Source organism: Entelurus aequoreus, linkage group LG09, assembly GCF_033978785.1.
Source record: "Entelurus aequoreus isolate RoL-2023_Sb linkage group LG09, RoL_Eaeq_v1.1, whole genome shotgun sequence".
In the NCBI taxonomy this organism is placed as follows: domain Eukaryota; kingdom Metazoa; phylum Chordata; class Actinopteri; order Syngnathiformes; family Syngnathidae; genus Entelurus; species Entelurus aequoreus.
Genome location: NC_084739.1, coordinates 21,103,782 through 21,119,973, shown reverse-complemented (window position 1 = coordinate 21,119,973; position 16,192 = coordinate 21,103,782). Strand labels below are relative to the sequence as shown.

The 16,192-nt window shown below is 39.2% G+C and overlaps 1 protein-coding gene across 10 annotated transcripts in view; it reads right to left on the bottom strand.

The window, feature by feature from the left end:
* Positions 1–16,192, bottom strand: part of adgrb3 (adhesion G protein-coupled receptor B3) — a 332,693-nt gene that overhangs the window by 142,289 nt on the left and 174,212 nt on the right. For all 10 annotated transcript variants that reach the window (XM_062058299.1, XM_062058303.1, XM_062058301.1 and 7 more), the window contains one exon: positions 14,653–14,754. In XM_062058299.1, coding sequence (XP_061914283.1) covers positions 14,653–14,754 — 102 coding nt within the window. The remainder of the gene's footprint in view (positions 1–14,652; positions 14,755–16,192) is intronic.

Sequence of the window (16,192 nt, the reverse complement as noted above, 5' to 3'; positions counted from 1 at the left end):
TCACACACTAGGGCCAATTTAGTGTTGCCAATCAACCTATCCCCCGGTGCATGTCTTTGGAGGTGGGAGGAAGCCAGAGTACCCAGAGGGGACCCACGCAGTCATGGGGAGAACATGCAAATAGCTTTCCAAAAAACCAAGCACACACACTGAAAAGGTGCGTTATTGTTTGTGCTACGGCGCCATCTTTCGGATGAGTTTGCTCACTGCAGTTGCTGCAGTGTCCTTTCACCGGAAGTAAAAGTGCTGTTTCATCTTCTAGCCGTCCATAGCGTTTCTACTCATATGGATTCTTCATTCATCCCGTCAAGCATCTTTTGTAAGTTTCACAAAACAACTAAGACAATTCTTACTTTCTAAATCGTCCCATGAGTTGACCTGTATGTGCCATCTTAATGTAATGAATATAGCGTTGCTAGCTTTACCTATTATGCTAACACGTTTGTGAGTGTCTATTCAATTACAATTGTATTTTTTTTAAATTGTTTCAGTTTCACAAATTCCTCTGTAAATTCACCAAAACGTCATCGTGGAGTTATTAAGTCTGTTTAGCTGATTAGAAAGCTAGCTTTTGCAGCTCGTGGGTCCGTGACGATGACTTCTGTTTTGTTTGATCAGCCGTTTTACTGCCGTTTGGAAATAATTAAAGTATATAGAGAAATATTTACAAAATATTTCTGCGTAACTAACTCATTAATATACATCTGCCACTTGTAGTCCGATGCGGCCTATATATGGAAATACATGTTTTTTTTTTGTTACATTTTGTGGGTGCGGCCTATACAGCAGTGCAATCTATGGTCCGTAAAATATGGTATAAAAAATATGTTAAACTAAAATAAATTAACTAAATTAATAATGAATATGTTTCTTAACTAAACTGTCAATACAGTTGGATGTTGTGGAACTTGACATCCAACCCCTCTCACCCCATGCACGACTCCGTAGAGGCCCTGAGTAGCTCCTTCAGCAACCGACTGTTAGATCCACAGTGCAGGGAGAAGCGCTACCACAGGTCTTCCCTACCTACAGCTATGAGATTTTACAATACTTATGTGATAACTGTAAACTACTTTTTTGTTATTGTGAAAAAACTTAAGCTAATTGTGCAATATGGGTGTTAAGACTTTTCTTTTATTATTTATCTCTACATAGTGCACATTTTTAATGCACAGTATGTATTAGTTATTACACATTTTTAGTTTGTTATTACATTTTACTTTTGCATGTAAATCCTGCATTGCAACCACAACTTTTCTCCATTGTTGAATAAATACAAATCTATCCAGTCTTATCCTAAAAAAATGGACATTCTTTACTTAAATATAACCACAGTGGAACGGTGGAGAGGTCGTCATTATAAATCCGTTCCACTTGTTCATGTCGAGAACGCCAACATCACTGAAAACCCAGGCCATGTTTTCCCTTGCAAGTTGCAACCCAGCTTGTATTGTGCCTGCATGAGTGATCATTTGAAACACACAAAGTGGACAATTACAGAAGAAACGAGCAAGAAGGTCATCTGGGGGGTTGAAAAGGGAGACATGTCCTCTGAACTTTTGCCAAAAGGCGGTTTTGGACGACTGCACCCTATACTGTCCAAAATATGCTACAATGACAGGAGACAAGTCAAGTTGTTTCCTTTTTTCATTGCTTGGATATGCAGTTTTATGCCAACATGTGATTGGCCATCACCACTGTCACTCTAGGTCAGCGGTTTTCAAACTTTTTTCGCCAAGTGGCTCTCTAAGTACCACCATAATGACCAACATTAAAATACAGTACCGTAGTAGAACTTAGTATGCATTAAAAACAGGGCAGAGGTATTATTAAACCTGCTCAGTGGCCTTGTGGTTAGAGTGTCTGCCCTGAGATCGGTAGGTCGTGAGTTCAAACCCCGGCCGAGTCATACCAAAGACTATACAAATGGGACTTATTACCTCCCTGCTTGGCACTCAGCATTTAGGGTTGGAAATGGGGTTTAAATTACTAAAATTATTCCTGAGCGTGGCCATCGCTGCTGCTCACTGCTCCCCTCACCTCCCAGGGTATGGGTCAAATGCAGAGGTTAATTTCACCACACCCAGTGTGTGTGTGTGACTATCAGTGGTACTTTAACTTTATTTAACAATATTATTTAATATTTTGCCCACTGTAACATTACACACGGTTTGAACAGTAACACTGTGTTTGAATAGAGTAAAATTTACATTTTACCAACTATTTCTAATGAGCACAGTAATGAAGTACAAAGTATGACTTTTATTAGCTTAACGGGGAAGGGCGGGGAGGGGTAGGGGCTAAGATAATTTTTTTGTTTTTTTATGTCTTATAGATGTTGTTATAATGTTGGATATTTGAGTTAAACGATGCTAACCTGTCAAATCATGAGGTTCATGCATCTGGGCCTGAGCTTGGTTGCAGTTTTAAATGCCTCATCAGGATGAGTCGTGTTGTCACAGCGAGATGGACATACTTACAGTCGTGGTCAAAAGTTTACATATACTTGTAAAGAACATAATGTCATGGTTGTCTGGAGGTTCCTATAATTTCTACAACTCTTATTTTTTTGTGATAGAGTGATTGGAGCACATAGTTGTTGGTCACAAAAAACATACATGAAGTTTGGCTCTTTTATGAATTTATTATGGGTCTACTGAAAATGTGACCAAATCTGCTGGGTCAAAAGTATACATTATGTCCTTCACAAGTATATGTAAACTTTTGACCACGACTGTATTTCGACATGAAACAAGCTCTCAGCCAGAGGCTATGAGGAAACAGAAAAAAATGTAGGATAAAGTGTAATTTTCACCAAATCTTGCGCATAATAATAATGCGACATGCAGTGACATAAAAGCTGCTAAAAGCAGTTTTTTTATGCAGAGTCTGAATCGGTGTACCTAATTTGGTGACCTATGAATCTTTACTGAATCTTCATAAAGTTTATGAAGTTTATTTTTGACTGTGTCTAGAAAAATATAGCAGTGACAAACTTCAAGATATATATTTAAATTGTACATTTTCCACAGACAAATGTTGATACTTTTGGAGAGCATGGGACGTGGTTTCATTTGCAACCTGGGAACGCCTCCAGAATCGAACATCTTGCAGGCAGATTCCAAAAACGTGTTATAAAAGTGACCGTGGAGCACGATTTATGCAAAATTTACACCAAAGCATATCCAAGACATATTATCCAGACCAGTGTTTAACCATCGGGCCTGGGCCCATTGCTGGACAGCATGCACCACCGAGAGGACTGCCAAAAAATATCTGTTTCTCAGGCGTGGTCCATATGGGAACTCAGTTGTAATACATTTTCCCACCACCTGTGGCAGTAATGATAATCTCAAACAAATAGAAGAAGTCTGGAACCAAAGTCATAGAGAAGTTTCTTAAGCACAAAAAATATGACTAACGGGGTGAAGCTGTATTTTCATTTGCACTTCAATTTTAATGGCACTTTATCTAAGAAACGTATATATAGTTTTTTTTATATAATTAAAAATTACAATGTATTTACTTTAGCACTGCGTAAATTGTATGTATATTTATTTTTCATCAGTTTTTATGAATCTTATCTATTCCAGTATATTTGATTAGTATTTACTTTTATAATAAACCTGACCTAAACCTTAATAATCTATGTGATTAACCTGTAAACTTGTAAGTAGTTTAGATATAAGCCCTGAATGTGATACAAATTAAGAGTAAGATTACTAACTCAGTGTTAATATTTTAGTGGGTCTCAGGCCCCTCTATCGAGGAAAAGTTTGGCCCCAAGGTCAAAAAGACTAAGAGCCCCTGATCTAGACCAAAAGGAAGTGTTTCACATGTAGATTACAATCATCATAAGTCCCCTTGAAAACCGAATGACGCAACTGCCAATGGCTGGGAAGCACAACCATTTTAGGATCAAGGGTTGGAATTGGGGGGTTAAATCACCAAAAATGATTCCCGGGCGCGGCCACCACTGCTGCTCACTGCTCCCCTCACCTCCCAGGGGGTAATCAAGGGTGATGGGTCAAATGCAGAGAATAATTTCGCCACACCTAGTGTGTGTGACAATCATTGGTACTTTAACTTTTTTTTTTAACATAATCATCAATTTAAAGCGCATGCAAAAAATCTGCACTGTAAAAAAAAAAAAAATGCACAATTTACGGCAAAATACCGGCAGCTGTGGTTGCCAGGAATTCACCGTAAAAAATACAGTCACAATGTTCCAGACATTACAGTATGTTGATGTAGAATTCAATAATTTTACAGTTAGCTGTTTTTGCTTAGGGTAAATTATTATGAAAAAAACGGATCATTTGTTAACCTAAAAAACTATAACATTTACAGTAGAATAATGGCAGCTGTGGGTGCCAGGATTTCACAGTAAAACAAATTAGGGCCAATTTTAATGTTGTCAACCAGCCTATCCCCGGGTGCATATCTTTAGACAGTGAGAGGAAGCCGAAATACTTGGAGGGAACACAGAACGACCCCAAACCCAGGAATCGTTCCCAGGACCTCCTCAGTGTGAGGGCATGAGGAGCGTTAACTACTGCGTCACTGTGCTGCCCTGACACCACTACTAGTATCTGCAAAATGCTTGTGTTTCCGAGACATGTGAGCGGCACATGGGGATTTTAACTTAAAAGTATTTGTACAACCTTTCACTGGACAACTCACAACATGGCCTTAATTCCGCAATTTAGCGAGCTGATAAAAATAAACCTTGAAATGCTCCGTAACTGTTAAATAGCTACTTGCAACCAGTTCCTACACACTTAAAAACACAGCATGGTTCATTTCCATGCGGTTTACAATGAAGCACATCGACATAACCTCTCAATGTCTGAAAAGACTCGCCACAAAATACAAGAAATCATGTTGTTAGCCAAAAGTTAACTAGGCTAATGCTTTAACACAAACCCCAAAAACAATTATGGTATGCTGTAAATGTAAATGTACAAAGCGCTAAATCTTTAATTTAGACATAATAATAATATAATAAATCTTAGAGTATTTGCATGTGGGGTTAATTTTATCAGGTGTAATTTTCTGATAGGATTGGAAGTAGCTTGTGTTTGCAGTTGGTCACATAATCCGTTAAAAAGAGTTTTCTTCTAAGGTCAAAGTGCACATGTCCATCCCTGACCTTCGGAGAATTCCCAAGGAAGAGGGAATCACAAGAATGTACACTACTGTTCAAAAGTTTTGGGTCACATTGAAATGTCCTTATTTTTGAAGGAAAAGCACTGTACTTTTCAATGAAGATAACTTTAAACTAGTCTTAACTTTAAAGACATACACTCTATACATTGCTAATGTGGTAAATGACTATTCTAGCTGCAAATGTCTGGTTTTTGGTGCAATATTTATATAGGTGTATAGAGGCCCATTTCCAGTAACTATCACTCCAGTGTTCTAATGGTACAATGTGTTTGCTCATTGGCTCAGAAGGCTAATTGATGATTAGAAAACCCTTGTGCAATCATGTTCACACATCTGAAAACAGTTTAGCTCGTTACAGAAGTTACAAAACTGACCTTCCTTTGAGCAGATTGAGTTTCTGGAGCATCACATTTGTGGGGTCAATTAAACGCTCAAAATGGCCAGAAAAAGAGAACTTTCATCTGAAACTCGACAGTCTATTCTTATTTTTAGAAATGAAGGCTATTCCACAAAATTGTTTGGGTGACCCCAAACTTTTGAACGGTAGTGTAGGTGTCGGGTTTAGAAAAGAAGATTAAAGACCTTAGCAACATCTGGTTTAAGTTCCACACAAAGGGACAGAGGATAGGGCTCGGAGGTCACCGGACCCAAATCATCACAGGTTGACTCTCAAGTAAATAAACTGGTGTGTTGGCCAGACTGATCGGCATCAAGATTTGAGGGGGTCTATAAGAAATGGTGCTTAAACACAATGTTCCGACAAGACAGCAGAATTAATAGATCTGGCACTTCTTCTCCTAGAGTTGCAACTCTAGTCCGAGGCTCGCTGAAACAAAATGAACCTTTTTGTTCGACGATTCCTCTTGGCGTCTCCTTGGCTCATCACCCATCACACGACCATCATATATACAACACATGCTTGTGACATTACAGTATTTGCAAATGCATTGTGTGGTTTTGTAATATTTCACAGTAAAGTCATGTGTTTTCTACGTATTATAAGCATAGTCATTGAGGTTATATATTTATAGGTCTGCAGGAATCCACTGCATTTACTACTGTGATTAACTATTTTGGATTCTACTGTGTTTTCTTGTTGCTGTTTAACAATTACTTGCCGTAGTTTCTTGGGTACATTTTTGCAGTGTGGAGTGACTTTACAGTACATCTTGTTTTTCTATTAGAAAAGGGTAAGGGCATGTCTATCACTATTTAAAAAAAGGATGTTTTGGCCTCTTGTTGACCCCTAACCTGTTTTGATGAATTCATACTAGGAAGATAAAAGTTGCCAAAGGCAGCGTTGTATTGATGTGAAAAGCCTGAATCCTTTCAAGTGTATGCAAAACATGTTAGAAACAACGCTGTCAAGTAGCTGAATAATAATAAAAAGAAAATATTCAACGTAGTCCAAGGTCAGTGTTACTTAATTGTGTAAAGAGCACGTAATGAAAGCACCAATTTTAAAACTGAGTCACAATGCAACGTAGAGGTCATATATGGTCACGGTTAAGATCTGCACTACCTTCATAGATACAAATCAATAAGGCTTCCTTTTGCAGATTAACAACCCGACTATCTCAATGCGAGAGGTTTCATTTAGCCTCTTTGCTCAGGGTACATGAGAGCTTTTGGGAGAATTAACCTGTGAAGAGTTTAATAGCTTCAAGTTATGTTGCAGTAATTGCCCTCAAATTTCTTCCCGACGAGCGACCTAATTTGTAGTTTTAGCATGAAACAAAGCAGACAGGAACGTGAAAAAAAAAAAATATTGTTAATGTAGTGGTTCTAACGCAGCTGTCAGTTTGTTCAGGATGTCGGTTGCCTTCCACCCTGAGCAGGGTATGCAGTATAAGAAGCGGATTTGTGTTACTTAAAAAAAGAAAGAAAAAAAAGAAATCCTGTTTCCAACTGCGTCTTATCACTCTTTAGGCGTTTGTCAATGTCAAGGGGAGGAGGGAGCCTTCCAAGCATCCTGGATACACTGATTGAAACCTTTTCCAAAAAGATTTATATCAAATGTCAAGACGTTCCGAAGGCACCACAGTCAGTGGTAAATGACCAAAATGGGCTGCCAAAAGAAGACTTTTTCTCCCCAGCAAGATGCCATTCATTGATCAGCTAATCATCTCGGGAGTCTTGCTGACAAAAGCACCGGCCAAGAGACAAAGTGTGCTCACATAACAGGGGTGTCATCCTCCCCACCTCCCCAACCCGAAAACAAACGAGGAAAAAACTTAAAGGAGAATGTCACTCAGTGTAGAGCACTGAACATGCTGGCTTGAGTCTTGATTTGAAAAAAAGATAATCACTGTGGACAGTATTCTTCAACTACCCTTTTTCGGTAACAGCAAGAGATGCTACCCCAGTAGAAGCATTTAAGTCCCATCTTAAAACTAGTTTGTACACACTAGCCTTTAAATAGACCCCTCTTTTAGACCAGTTGATCTGCCGTCACTTTTCTGCTCTGCCCCCCTCTCCTGCGTGGAGAGGTTATTAGGTGACCACAGATGACGCGCTGGCTGTTCAATGTCAGGACTCGGGGTGGACCACTCATCTGTGCAACAGTTGGGGACGTCTCTGCGCTGCTTACTTGTCTCCACTCAAGATGATTCCCTGCTGGTCCCACTATGGAATGGACTCTCACGCTATTAACTAAATCCCCTCAACGTCCATTGCACCGGTCGCCCAGGGAGGGGGGTCCCCACATCTGCGGTCCCCTCCTAAGTTTCTCATTGTATCCCATTGGGTTGAGTTTTTTTCTTGCCCTGATGTGGGATCTGAGCCGAGCCCTTTGAGACACTTGTGATTTAGAGCTTGTGGAGGGGGGCGTGGCCTGCGGGCCTGCCGTGGAACGAGGTGTGCCAGGACCGGCCTCGAAGACAGCGACAAGTGCGTAGATGGCCCAGGTGGGGCTTGTTATCTAATCACCTGTCGCCTTTATTAGCAGCAGCAGGAATGAGAGACGTAGTTGGAGTTGGAGGTGCTGCTGAATGGACGCAGGAGAGAAAGACAGTTTGCTGTAAAGCAAAAGACTTGCACTATTTGATGAAAAATAAAACAGTGTTATACCCTGAATTCCGGGCTCTCCTGGCAGTGTGTGGTGGTCCGAAGAACCCACTAGAGGGCAACCTCTACAGGGTTTTATAAATAAACTTTGATTGATTGATAGATTATTACCATAGCTCCATTGGGTGGATTTGATGGGTTACTGCCCAATTTGAACCCGATGCACATGGACTATAATGGACAATATCACAGGTTTTTTTCCTCGGTCCTTGTGCAGTGAAACTAAACATAAAACTAAACCAAAAAAGGAAACTGAACAACATTTTGTGTGTGCGCTACGTAGTTTTTGGATACATGCGCTAACAATGTATCGTAAATGGTCTCACATAACCTTGCAAATAGTCATACATTTTGAAACAAATTTTACATGGCATTTTAATCATTTCATTGAATTAAATATTTGGAGGGCACGTGAAAAAAAGCTGGGGATTAGTACTGAATTTCATACTTTTATAGGCATTGACGAATTATGTTGGTGCTTCCGGGTGTCGATTCACATGTAACCAAATAGTGTCATAATTCAATACCTTTGTTGCTCATGACGTTAGCCCTGTTGTAGACTAAGCACCTGCCCAAACACTTGGCTGAGAAACAGTCACTCTAGCCTCTAGGAAATATTGCAATTGTCCATGCCAACAAAGCAAATATGCCTGATTGAAAATGCTTGACTGTAATGTACGGTTCCACTTTTCCAAAATGCACTGGCTTGATGCGAATTGACATTGAATTTCCCATAGACATGCTCCTGATTAGAATCAGCAAATTTACATGGGCATTTCAACAGCCCCAAATTTGAAATTTGAAAATGAAAACTACAACAAATATTTACCGGTATGTAATGATCAAATATCTAGTTTATAATAAATACAATACTTAAAAGTATGAACACTTTGTAGGGCACAGCATAAAATAGACATAAATTCAGCTTCATATGCAAAGACTACTTCCTAGCTAGACAACGCACCATAGACTATACACTACTGCCGTCTAATGTGTCTTGGAATTGCCACTGCATGCAAAGTCTACTATATAATACTTGCAAATGATACTCAGAAATGTAAAAATAAAAGATATAACAAATGGACAACAGACTCATTACAATCAGTTCATTTGTTAACATTATATTAAAAGTGAGATTTAATATTAAACAACTGACACTTATTAACACACACAGAAGCACAAAATGTTTTTATTTTTGAGTACCAGAATTGATTTCCAGGTACTGGGAATTGATATATATATATATATATATATATATATATATATATATATATATATATATATATATATATATATATATATATATATATATATATATATATATATATATGTGCCTTCACAGATGTGTAAGTTACCCATGCCTTGGGCACTAATACACCCCCATAACATCACAGATGCCGGCTTCTGAACTTTGCACCTATAACAATCCGGATGGTTCTTTTCTTCTTTGTTCCGGAGGACACAATGTCCACAGTTTCAATTTGAAATGTGGACTCGTCAGACCACAGAACATTTATCCACTTTGCATCAGTCCATCTTAGATGAGCTTGAGCCCAGCGAAGCCGGCGGCGTTTCTGGCTGTTGTTGATAAATGGCTTTCGCTTTGCTTAGTAGAGTTTTAACTTGCACTTACAGATGTAGCGACAAACTGTAGTTACCGTAATTCATAGTTTGGCCAGGGGTGCGACTTATACTCAGGAGCGACTTATGTGTGAAATTATTAACACATTACCGTAAAATATCAAATAATATTATTTAGCTCATTCTTGTAAGAGACTAGACGTATAAGATTTCATCGGATTTAGCGAATAGGAATGACAGATTGTTTGGTAAACGTATAGCATGTTCTATATGTTATAGTTATTTGAATGACTCTTACCATAATATGTTACGTTAACATACAGTTGGTTATTTATGCGTCATATAACGTACACTTATTCAGCCTGTTGTTCACTATTCTTTATTTATTTTAAATTGCCTTTCAAATGTCTATTCTTGGTGTTGGGTTTTATCAAATACATTTCCTCAAAAAATGCGACTTATACTTCAGTGCGACTTATATATGTTTTTTTCCTTCTTTATTATGCATTTTCGGCCGGTGCGACTTATACTCCGGAGCGACTTATACTCCGAAAAATACGGTACTGACATTGGTTTTCTGAAGTGTTCCTGAGCCCATGTGGTGATATCCTTTACACACTGATGTCGCTTTTTGATGCAGTACCGCCTGAGGTATCCGAGGTCCGTAATTTAATCGCTTACGTGCAGTGATTTCTCCAGATTCTCTGAACCTTTTGATGATATTACAGACCGTAGACGGTGAAATAGCTAGCTGAGAATTGTGGTTCTTAAACTGTTTGACAATTTGCTCACGCATTTGTACACAAAGTGGAGACCCTCGCCCCATCCTTGTTTGTGAACGACTGAGCATTTCATGGAAGCTGCTTTTATACCCAATCATGGCACCCACCTGTTCCCAATTAGCCTGTTCACCTGTGGGATGTTCCAAATAAGTGTTTGATGAGCCTTCCTCAACTTTCTCAGTTTTTTTTGCCACTTGTGCCAGCTTTTTTTTAAACATGTTGCAGCCATCAAATTCCAAATGAGCTAATATTTGCGAAAAATAACAAAGATTTCCAGTTCAAACGTTAAGTATCTTGTCTTTGCAGTCTATTCAGTTGAATATAGGTTGAAAAGGATTTGCAAATCATTGTATTTTGTTTTTATTTACGATTTACACAACGTGCCCACTTCTCTGGTTTTGAGGTTTGTAGATCAGGAGTTTGTAAAACACCACAGCTGTTACTGCCCATGTTTTTTTTTAACTTTACAGACCCCGTTAAAAGTTATTTGCTCTCGTACACCACACACAGGGCGAATATAGGAGACTCAGACAGATTAAACTAAGATGGAGGAATTACATTTTGTTGTATCAGGAATTTAATCGCATTCCAATTTAGGAACTTTGTCCTTCTGGTCCATTCAGCTGCTGCCTTGCATTTGTGTCATCAAGAATGTGTTTCTTGTTAGCTGATGAGCTCCACTTTTATTAGTTGCCGGGCTTTGTATCTGTCATCCTGCATGCGTTTCTCTTCCCGCTGAAATGAAACTCATGCACTTTTGCCTCGTTCAAATACAAAGTGACATTCTTGTCGCGAAGCTCCTGCACTTGAGTCCACCTGTCTTTCCACATTGCAGCACCAGCATCCACACAGGTCCAAGCCAGACCCCCCTCGACTCGCCCCTGGTGGCGGTTGTCACCCATGATGGGTGAGGCGGCGCTGATGCCGGCTGCTGTTCTCATGATGACCTTGATGATGACAGCGTAAGCGACGATGCCCCCTAACACATTTGGACGCGTCACCGCGGCTTGTCTCGCTACATTCCCGTCTCACACTTTGTTGCGTTGCCGGTGCTGATCAATATTGCATCTTTGTTAAATCCGTATCAGCAGTTTGACTATCCTGGAGGGAAGGAAGAAGGCTAATTGTGGTGTCCTTTTGCATAGTTTGACCTCCATTTAAAATACAAAACAAAAAAGGTGGGAAAGGTTCAAGTCCGTTCATTGTTGCACAACGCGGCCTTTACAAAACTGTGATTAATCGCTTTACAAACAAACTTGACCTGACCTGAACTATCCTCCATCATGGCCTTTTTTCAAGTGCCAACATAGTTTAAGCATGAAATATGTCTGCTCCCTTTGTTTTAGCCTTTTATCATTGCACCAGTCCATCCATTACACGGGCATTTAAGGTCAAGTGATGCGCCAAATTTGAGGTAATAGTCACACACAAACCTCCTGTGTATTCAATTGTGAAGTGAAGTGAATTATATTTATATAGCGCTTTTCTCTAGTGACTCAAAGCGCTTTTACATAGTGAAACCCAATATCTAAGTTACATTTAAACCAGTGTGGGTGGCACTGGTAGCAGGTGGGTAAAGTGTCTTGCCCAAGGACACAAGGGCAGTGACTAGGATGGTGGAAGCGGGGATCGAACCTGGAACCCTCAAGTTGCTGGCACGGCCACTCTACCAACCGAGCTATGTCCTTTTATATTGACTACCACAAAGATGTTGCAATTTTTTTTTATCAAATTGACAAAAATAGTAAAGCTTTCATGATAAGATTATCTAAATGCAGGTCAAAAAAATATATTTTGTGATAGAGATGGACATTTGACTACATTTCATAAAGTAGTTGCGAGGAAAAGTAAAAACCAAATGTCAAATTCTTTCATTTTTCTCCGAGTTGAGAATCAACAGCGCCTCATCTGGTCACAGCTAAGTAATGCACTCCAAAGTTATGGATCTTTAATGCTGACATTATATTTATTATGTTTTACCCAGCAAAAAATATATATTAAAATAAGATTGTACACAATCTTATAAAATGAGTGTGAATTATGAAAAACCTCAAACAAATAAAATAAAATATATTTACTGAACTATAAGAGGCTACTTTTTTTTATAAAACAAATTCTGCCTCGTCACAACAGACAAAATAAATTGCAAAACAGGACAAGATGGACCAATCAAAATTGTTCACACTGAATCAAATGCACTCACACAATCTTTCAGTTAGCCATTTGGCATGTTATGGACTCACCCTCATCGTGGAGAAAACACGACAAAATGCACACAACGCTGCCCCAAAGCCAAAGGCGACCGACCTGGCCCTCGAAAAAGGAAATAGCCGCTGCACGGAACGAAAACCCATCACCACTAATGATCCCCAACAAGCCAAGATCGCCGCACACTGAAGAAGACCACTTCAGCAATTTCAGCGCACAGGGGGAGGACAAAGACGAAGACCGTGCTCAATGAACTCTCCTGGTAGACTACTGCAAGTCGCATTACAGGCACCGTCCTTTGTTGATTTTGTGAAAGAGCACAAGCACCTGCGTGAAATATGTTGTGTTTTAATGTGTACAACTGTTACTTATAGACTTGTGCGGCCAATATATGTACAAAATTAAATCAGTCCAAAGATTAGGTGGGTGCGGATTATAATTGGGTGCATTTAATTGCCCAGGTCACAGCTAAGTAATGCACTCGAAGGCCACAACCTAGGATTTATAATGCTACAAGGCCAGGGTGTAGCCCGCCTTCCACCTGAATGCAGCTGGGATAGGCTCCAGCATCCCCGCGACCCCAAGAGGGACAAGCGGTAGAAAATGGATGGCTGGATGGGTACTATGTTTCACCCAGTTATACTTTTTATTTCAAATACTATAAGATCGTCCAAAATCTTACAAAAGGAGTGTGACATGTAAAAAACGTAATTAGCAAACAACATATTTAAAGGTAATCTATTCGGCGTGGGTACTAAAGTAAACTAAAAAACATTTTCACAAATCAAAATTCCGAAATTTTAAATTTTTAAAAAGTTTTTAATACCCTTGAAGTAATTTCACTGTATGCCATGCTAACAATAATACTATTTTGTATAATAGTACCCCTTAAAATAGTGTCTTTATAGCCTATTTTGCATACATCTTTATATTATGGATGTGATGTTGGCAAAATAATATATATTAGTTTCACCTTGTAAATCAAATTGCTGGAATAAACAAACCTTTGCAAAATATTGTATTTTTTTTTTCAATTTCCCCTTAAATTAATTTCAAGCATACACACACCAGGTAGGGCAGCACAGTTTTGTATTTACATTTTTAATATGTCCTATAGTTTATATATATATATATATATATATATATATATATATATATATATATATATATATATATATATATATATATATATATATATATATATATATATATATATATATATATATATATATATATTGAATAATTCCCACCAAAAAGATGTAAATGTACCTTATTCTGATCCACATCATATCTAATAACTGCTACTCTGGATTGTTTTTTTTTTTGTTTGTTTTTTAAACTAAAACTTTAAAAAAGCTTTAAAAAGCTCCTTTCAAAGAGCCATAAATCCTATCTCTACTTTAAATTTCATACACAATACTAGGTGGCGGTGTCTCATCTATCACACAATTAAGATTAAGAATGTGTGTGTCTAAAAATATACTTCAGTATTTTTTTTTCTCTGCAACAATCCAATACAATGAGTCACAGCCTGAGCAAAAATCTGACAGGTGCAGCCAAGAGTTACACTGTGCTTTGAATCGGGATGATGGAATGAGGACTTTCTCCTTTGGCACTCGAATTCTGGCACCGGGTTTAGTTTTACTGTCACTGTGTTTTGCAAATTTAGCAAGGATTAGGCAATAAACTTGTAGAACAAAAAGGTCTGCCGGTTTTTTTTATCTACACTGCAGTGCAGGTCTTGTTATCATGAGGCCTGTGGTGAGATTATGTAGACACGGCACGGCTTAGGAATTAATCGGGGACAACCAGAGAGAAATAAAACAGCAACATTGCTCGTCTTTACCTGTGGCATTTGGTGGACATCTGTTAAAGGCCAGTTCTCCCGAAGGTGTACGTCGCCACACCACTGACACGGCGTAGTCCTCGGGACAAATCTCATAAGGTGCTGAAATACAAAGTCACACAACCGTGTTTATATCGATGAAAAAACACACCCCAGTATTTCCTGCATGATGCAAGCATTTCTTGCCATTGCACAGAAAAAAACAAGAAGTCCAAGTTGAGCAGTACCAATCTATCAATGTGGACAAACTGTTGTTCTGCACTCATTCTAGCATACTCTTGCTTTAATTTACACAAATGTGACATTTTGTAACTGTCAGGGAGGCAATGTGTCAATGTTGGATGCTTTTGTTGCCCGTTATTTACATGCTCAGTATTTTAACTGAAATTTAACTGAATTGTTCATTAGTTTTTATGCCAATGATAGTTCTAATAATATGTTTATTTTAATCCTTTTTAATGGTTTGACAAACTATTTTTGTCTACTTTGTGTGATTGTGTCCTACTTTTCACTTTTATTAGCTTGACTATTGTCACGGCCCGGGCGCACACCAGTGTGCATTCATCTGTGCGCTGCGCTGGGCGCTGCGCTGGGCGCACCTCCAAGAGTGCGCCAGGCGCGCTCCACTCCGGCTACAGCAAGAGGCTGCATTAAATCATCTGCAATCAACGCACCTGTCGCTGATGAGAAGACCTGCCTTCTTAAGCCAGTGCGAACCTGCATCCTGGGCCAGAACATAGCTACCTGTTCCTGTACCGAAATTCTACAAGCTATATGCATACTCTCTCTCTGTGTTCCTCCCCCTTTGTGTTGATTGGTCTCGCTACCCCCTTGTTGTCTTCCAGCAGCATACCTTCGTTCCCGCGTTACGAGCTGTGTGTCTCGTCTCACTGTGTTCCCCTCTGGTTCTCTGGCTGCCCCATTTGGATATCGAACTCCCACCTGAACACGGACTTTGACGCCTCTCTATTGCCCCCGACTTCCTGCCTGCTCACGGACCTCCGAGCCAGCCTTGTCCCTCTCGCTCAACACTTCTGGTAACACTCAACATTTATTTCCCACACATAGTCGCACACCATACACATATTTGGGTTAGTTCACACTTCATATTGTTGTATATAAATACATATAGAGTTAAACGACGTCCCTGCTGTCTGTGCCGTCTTCTTCCCCTGTAAAAACCGTATCAACTATATTTTTTTCACGTGTGTTTAAAATAAATGAATAACTTGGTCTTGTATTCTTTATGCTATCAGACATGTCATTATTTGAAATACACAACTTTTAAAATTTTAACACACATATTAGGTATGTTAGCATATGGTATCGGTGAATTTTACTCGGTCTCGGATCAAAAAGAAAACCAGTGGTATCGCACATCACTACTGGTTAGGTCGGGGGTCAGCGACCCGCGGCTCTCGAGCCCCATGTTTTAATATATTTTCTGTAGGAGAACAAACATGACACAAACCTTCCTAATTGTTAGAAATCCCACTGATTATGTTATACATGCTTCACTGATGAGAGTATTTGGCGAGCA